Genomic DNA, 6,226 nt, shown 5'->3' with positions numbered 1-6,226 from the left:
CCTACTCTTGTCTCCCATCTCTATCCCACTTTTCCTCTCTGGCCGTCTCTCTTTATCTTTGATTGAACCCCCCCCCCCCCTCTGTCTCTCATTATTTGCCCTCTCTTTCAAAATTTTATTTAATCTTTGAAGAGTGTCAAGTAATTCTGATCTAAGCTTTTTAAAACAAAATCTCTCACACACAAAATATAAATATTTGTTTTCCATGACTTTATTTTCTTACAACAAAGACATTTCAAAATAAAATCATGTGAAACAAAGGATAAATCAATATACATGTAACATTTAAACATTTAAAATATCTACATAATTGATTATACATATATATAAATATAATACAAGGATAATTCATATCATCATACCTTCAAAGATAATGAGCATGTAACAATATCTTATTTTTATACAATACTTACAGCATACAGGCAAGCCTGTCAAATAGTTTATGAGTGGTAGCCTTAAAGGTGTACTCAGGGCTGAAAATATATCTAAATAAATAGAGTAAAATTCACAGAACAAAATGCTTAAAATTGTCAGTGTTTTGTTTGTCTAATTTTTCTTTATCTGTTCAAATCATTATTTTCAGCCTGGAGTACCCCTTTTAACAAACAGCTACTAAACTTCATCAAAATTTCCTTCAATAACATGCAACTAATTTACACACACACAAGTGCTTTACAAGAGTTACATTTTTTTCATTACAATTACATGTATGTCAACTTTTAATACCAAAATTATGGTAACGTTCGTGGAAAACTAGATTTTGATTGGCTGTTGAAAACCATTACCATGGTAATTACAGTAATGGCAAAATTAACATCATAGGCCTATAAATTGCTTTAATGAAATGGAGCAGTGATAAAAAAGAACTCCATTTTCATTAACTTTCATTCAAAATACGAATTAAGCTCCTTATGGAAGTGCCTTATTCATGTATCAATGGAACTGACTGAAACCGCACATGTGTGTGGGCTGGAGTCAATGGAAAATGTGTGTTATTACGAAATCATCAAGTCTCAAACTAGATAAGGCCATCTGCACGAAGAAATGCAATATGATGCAACCAAAACAAAAATTGATAAATAAAATTAATTGGTTTGCATTCATAATCCACTTGCATTTACAATACATGTACCTCTCTATACAACTGGCCTTAGATCCCACAAAAACCAGCAATTTACTTCACTTTTAGATATCTTTAGCTTTATGTCAAACACTTTCTACATGTACCTTACTAAACGATTGAGCTAAGGCTTGTGTTACCTTCCTTTTCTGTAAGCACGCAGGGGGGAGGGGGTGGGGGGACAGGGTCACAAAGGCAAATATCCATCCAAGTAAAAGCTACTTCATCCATTTTAGAACATTGAACTGACACAACTTGGATGTTATACTCTAATAAAGTACAAGATACTGAAAGAAACTCCAAAATGTGCACACCACTGTACAATTTATTGGTTGAATTCAGCGTCCATAATAAGAATGTGAATAAAATTAAATATATCTTTAGTAGTACTACAAACCAAATGCTGTGCAGTAAATTGATCTGAATGAATCAATAACATATAAAAATTAACTGGCATACTTTGAACCAGATATATCCTTGCAGTTATATGGAATCAAGAAAAAATATATTGAAATGTGTGCTTATAGAAGTACAATATACATATAGCAATTATGGCTGTTCTAATTACTATAAAGCTTTAGGATGCTCTTGGAAATGAATAATCCAACAACAAATGATGAAGGATGTTAGGCAAAGCTGATGATAGAGAAATAAGAGCAGTAGCCATAATCATTTAAAGCAAGAGGATAACTGCTCTGGATAACATCTCTGAACCTGTACTGTCAATTCTAGTAATTCATGGAATTTTAGGAAGAGAGATTGCTAACCAGAGTCAAACCGTTTCATAGTCAAGTAAAGTTGAACACAATTCAGCTTAAGCTGATTCTGGCGAGCTACTAGGCTGCCTGATAAAATAATATTAAGGATATAAACTAAATAAGAACAAAAATTGATTTAGAAATTTGATTTGGAGATTGATCAAACACAATCTACAACATATTTTGGGGATGGAATAAGCTTGATCAAATATGGACTCTAATTTCTGACAGTGGAAGGTTCCTCCAGTATGGGATGAAACAGAGTTTGGACCAGTTCATTGTGATTTTAAGGGTGTTTTCAGTGTTTGACTGCCATGGTCTTTCTTTCCACTTCGGCGCAGTACTTGTCAGGAACACCAGCATCTCTGCAAGACAAAAGATATAAAAAGAATTGTTACTTCTGTCTACTTTGGTAATATCAAATAACATATTTTTTGTAAGCAGGTGAAGCAGTATCTTCTGCTAAGAACTCTCCACAAAGGGTATGTGATTATTCCAGCTGTAGTATAACAATGCAAAATGCTAAATCTTTGGAGACAGCAGAAATCTGTATAAGGAGAAATTTGACTTAAAACAGGACTGAATAATACACATTTTGCATAATCTGGTCTCAATTATGGTTTGCATTTGGGTGAATATTTGACTTACGGAGGGTCGAAGTATGCTAGATTACGATATCATCTTCCACATTACAGAGTACTGAAGCAATGGCGTCACACACAAGATTATTTTGCATTTCATAAGTTTGAATAACATGTCTCAAAGAAGCATGATGAAATATATCTACAGCACAAACTTATTGTAAAATACAGCCTGTTTATGGGGTCCCCAGGAAAAAATACCAAATCAATCAAAACTTTAAAAAAACTAGAAGAAATTTCGACTGAACACAGTCGAAAACTATGCCTCCGTCTTTGCAAGATCTCCACTGTACATACTATATGCAAATATAACATTGATAAACCTTTCATTATCTAATCAGATTGCTATTTTCACATACATATATGACACAAGTGTGAAGTTAATCTGTCAAGCGATTCTTTAATTATCGCAAGAGCGAAATCAGGACAGACAAATATTACCTACAGTACACAAGAGACATGATAATAAGAACAGATGAAAACCCACCTTAATGCACCAAGTTTCTTCTTCTTAATGGCATCGAGCTTGGCTCTCCTGTCCCTGGCTTCATCGTTAATCTTTACCCCTTCCTCGAAGAAAGCGTTCCTATCCGACACGCGGAGCTGTTCCTTCTCACGGATCTGCTTGCGGACATCGTCAGCATGAGTGAGACGATTGTGTTTCGTTTCTTCTTCTTCCATCCTATCCTTCTCCATAGCCTCCTGCTGTGCCCTGTCATCACACACAAAAAAACACACAAATTATGTAAGTATTACATGGAACATAGCATTGCTTCACTTAGGTCTCCTCGTCTTCCTTTAAAATTATTCCTTTTCTGTCTTAAGCTGTATAATGTATTTAAAAACAATGTTTTCTGCATACTCTGTTTTATGTATACCTGTATGTTTTATCATGTACTCTGCTCATTGTTTCATACACACTTGTATGTTTGTCATGTATTCAAACTCAAAGTTGGAAGACAAATAAAATGAACTTGGTGGAGAGCTAAAGACAGATTTTCAGTATAGACAGGTGGCTGCTATGATAGTTTTCACTGTAGTTTATAATTTGTTAGCGAACATTACAAATTATTTCATAAACCTTCCCCCCCCCCACTGCCCCTAAAATAAAAACAAAATTCATAAACCTTACCCCCTCCCCTAACCCTTCCCCATCCCCTTCCTCTCCCCTCCCCCCTGCATAGGCATTCATTCTCACCTCAGGACCCTCTCAAACTCAGCCCTCTCTCGCTGGGCCTGGACAGCGAGGAAGTGATCCTTGTTCTGGACTTGGACCTCCCTCGCCTCTTTAAGCATGCGCTCCGTCTCTGTCTTGATGATAGCCTCTTCCTTCTCCTTTCTCCTCCAGTCTCTCTCCCTCTCCTCTTGATTCCGCTTGGCCCTCTGGGCGTCCTTCTCTGCCTGGTAATCCTTTGCACGCTCCTGGATAAAAGCAACATTATTGGGGGTTTTGTATTAGTTACCAATGTGCTCTCAATAGTATGAATGACATTTAATGTACATGCAGACATTCTAGTCACAGCCAAATGTGAAAACAGACTACAGTGGATACAAAAAAAAAATCCCAAAGGCTTTGTTTCCTTCTCCTACTCCAGCCATTTGACACTTATTGGCGATTAATTCAAGCTTTTTTTGCAACTAATGAACTTAAGGATATTTTGAGGCTAATCACCCTGGTTCCCTTTGTAATCATCACGTTACAAATAGAAAGTCTAGACAAATTTTTAATGAGTTGGGGGGGAATTTGGCAAGCCTAACCATCTGATTCCCATTGCAGAATGGTAAAAATGTAATAAAGATAACCACCATGGAACCCTGCAAGCATTTATCAAAATTTGTCATCTAACAATTTGTCATCATCACCATTATCACCATCATGATCATCATCAATTCATCATCATCATGATTATCAATTCATCATCATCATCACATCATCAATTCATCAACATCATCATCATCATCAAAATCAAAATCATTACCACCACCACAATCATCATCATGAAAATTATTATCTTATTATTTTATTTATTCATTTATTGGTATATATGCACATAAAAATTGACCAGCAGCACATGCTAAAAGGGTCAATTTACAAAAATTCATGAAGTACAATATATCAAAGCACATGAACAAAAAAGTAATTACAGTATTCTATATCAAAACTTAGATCCAATTAAAAGATGTATCTCATAAATAGAAGATTGAGGAAGAGAGAAATAAGTAAAGGAGAAGAGGGAGAGAGAGGAAGAGAGAGAGAGAGTAGGAGTAGTATTACGTTATCATCACCATCTTCACATTCATTTTTACCTGCAAAGCACGAAGCCTGGCAATCTCTTTCTCTTTTTCGATCCTTATCCTTTCCTGCTCTGCTTCATATGCTGCTTCTCTCTCGGCTTTCTGCTTCATGTATTCATTGACCTTGAGGTCTGCTAGCTTCTCCTGTTCCTGCTTCTTCCTCTTCAACTCCTCCGCCTCCTCGTTTGACCTGTGGATCTCTTTCTGGGCTTCCACTTGGATCTGGCGCTTCTTATCAAGGTCCTACAGAGAATTTAAAAAAAATCATATTAAAATCAAAATATACAATAAAAAACAGGGGAACCATGGTGCTTGACAACCATGATAATGATAATGGCGGCGGTAGTCATGGTGTTCGTGATGATGAATATGATCATTGACATGCCGATCAAAATAATTCAAACATAGTATTTACATTTTAAAATCATTGTATTGTAGACAGTGTCATTTCACATTTCAGAAAGGGGGGGGGGTGAATCAATATCCAATATGGCAAAGTGCATGTACATCAAAAGTGTTTGAGTTTCATAATAATAATAATAATAATATTCTGCATTTATATAGCGCTTAACACATCGAAATGACGTCTCTAAGCGCTTTACAGATATATTATTACCCACTCCCTGGGGAGCATTCCAACAAGAGTTCCAGACTCAATTGCTAGGCATACTACATAAGCTTTCGCATCCTACCGGGTACCCATTTATCACCTGGGTGGAGAGTGGCAAATTGTGGATTGACGCCTTGCCAAATGTAATGTAATAGAAGTTGAGTCTCTCCTAAAATTGTGCATTATGCCACTGATGATGGGTATATTGATGATGATTATGATGGTGGTGGTGGTAGTGGGGATGACTTTAATGATAATGATGCTACTTATGATGATGGTGGTGATGATAATGATGGTGGTGATGATGATGATGGTGGTGGTGATGATAATGGTGGTGGTGATGATGATGATGGTGATGATAATGGTGGTGGTGATGATGATGATGGTGATGATAATGGTGGTGGTGATGATGATGATGGTGATGGAGATGATGTTCATGATTATGACGGTGATGATGGTGATGATGATGGTGGTGGTGGAGATAACGTTAATGGTTATGATAATGAAATGAAAAGGGTAGGGGCAATGAAGACGTTTTTAATGATGAAGTTGAGTAATGACAATAATGATGTCATGTGACAAGAGAGAAATTATCTCTCATAATCAATTTTTTAGGAATACAACTAAGCATGTTACAATAAGACTTACCTTCAGATCTTCCATTTGTAATTTTTCAAGGTACTTAAGCATCTGTTGCGCTTCTTGATCTTTCTTCTCCTGTTGTAATAATCGTTCTTCCTCCCTCTGTGAAATTTGAGTTAAGATCATGGTTTTCCCTCTGAAGATTTATAAAGTAAATAAA

The 6,226-nt window shown here is 36.1% G+C and overlaps 1 protein-coding gene across 1 annotated transcript in view; it reads right to left on the bottom strand.

The window, feature by feature from the left end:
* Nucleotides 1-193: 193 nt before the first annotated feature.
* The window catches only part of LOC129266342 (cilia- and flagella-associated protein 45-like), an 11,586-nt gene continuing 5,553 nt past the window's right edge, over nt 194-6,226 (bottom strand). The window contains exons 6-10 of the mRNA XM_054904185.2: nt 6,073-6,202; nt 4,827-5,057; nt 3,718-3,941; nt 3,007-3,231; nt 194-2,243 (exon numbers count right to left, since the gene is read on the bottom strand). Coding sequence (XP_054760160.1) covers nt 2,177-2,243; nt 3,007-3,231; nt 3,718-3,941; nt 4,827-5,057; nt 6,073-6,202 — 877 coding nt within the window. The 3' untranslated portion in view covers nt 194-2,176. The remainder of the gene's footprint in view (nt 2,244-3,006; nt 3,232-3,717; nt 3,942-4,826; nt 5,058-6,072; nt 6,203-6,226) is intronic.

This window comes from Lytechinus pictus, chromosome 8, assembly GCF_037042905.1.
Source record: "Lytechinus pictus isolate F3 Inbred chromosome 8, Lp3.0, whole genome shotgun sequence".
Classification (NCBI taxonomy): Eukaryota; Metazoa; Echinodermata; class Echinoidea; order Temnopleuroida; family Toxopneustidae; genus Lytechinus; species Lytechinus pictus.
Note: the sequence above shows the minus strand (reverse complement) of the source record. Positions and strands in the feature narration are given on the sequence as shown.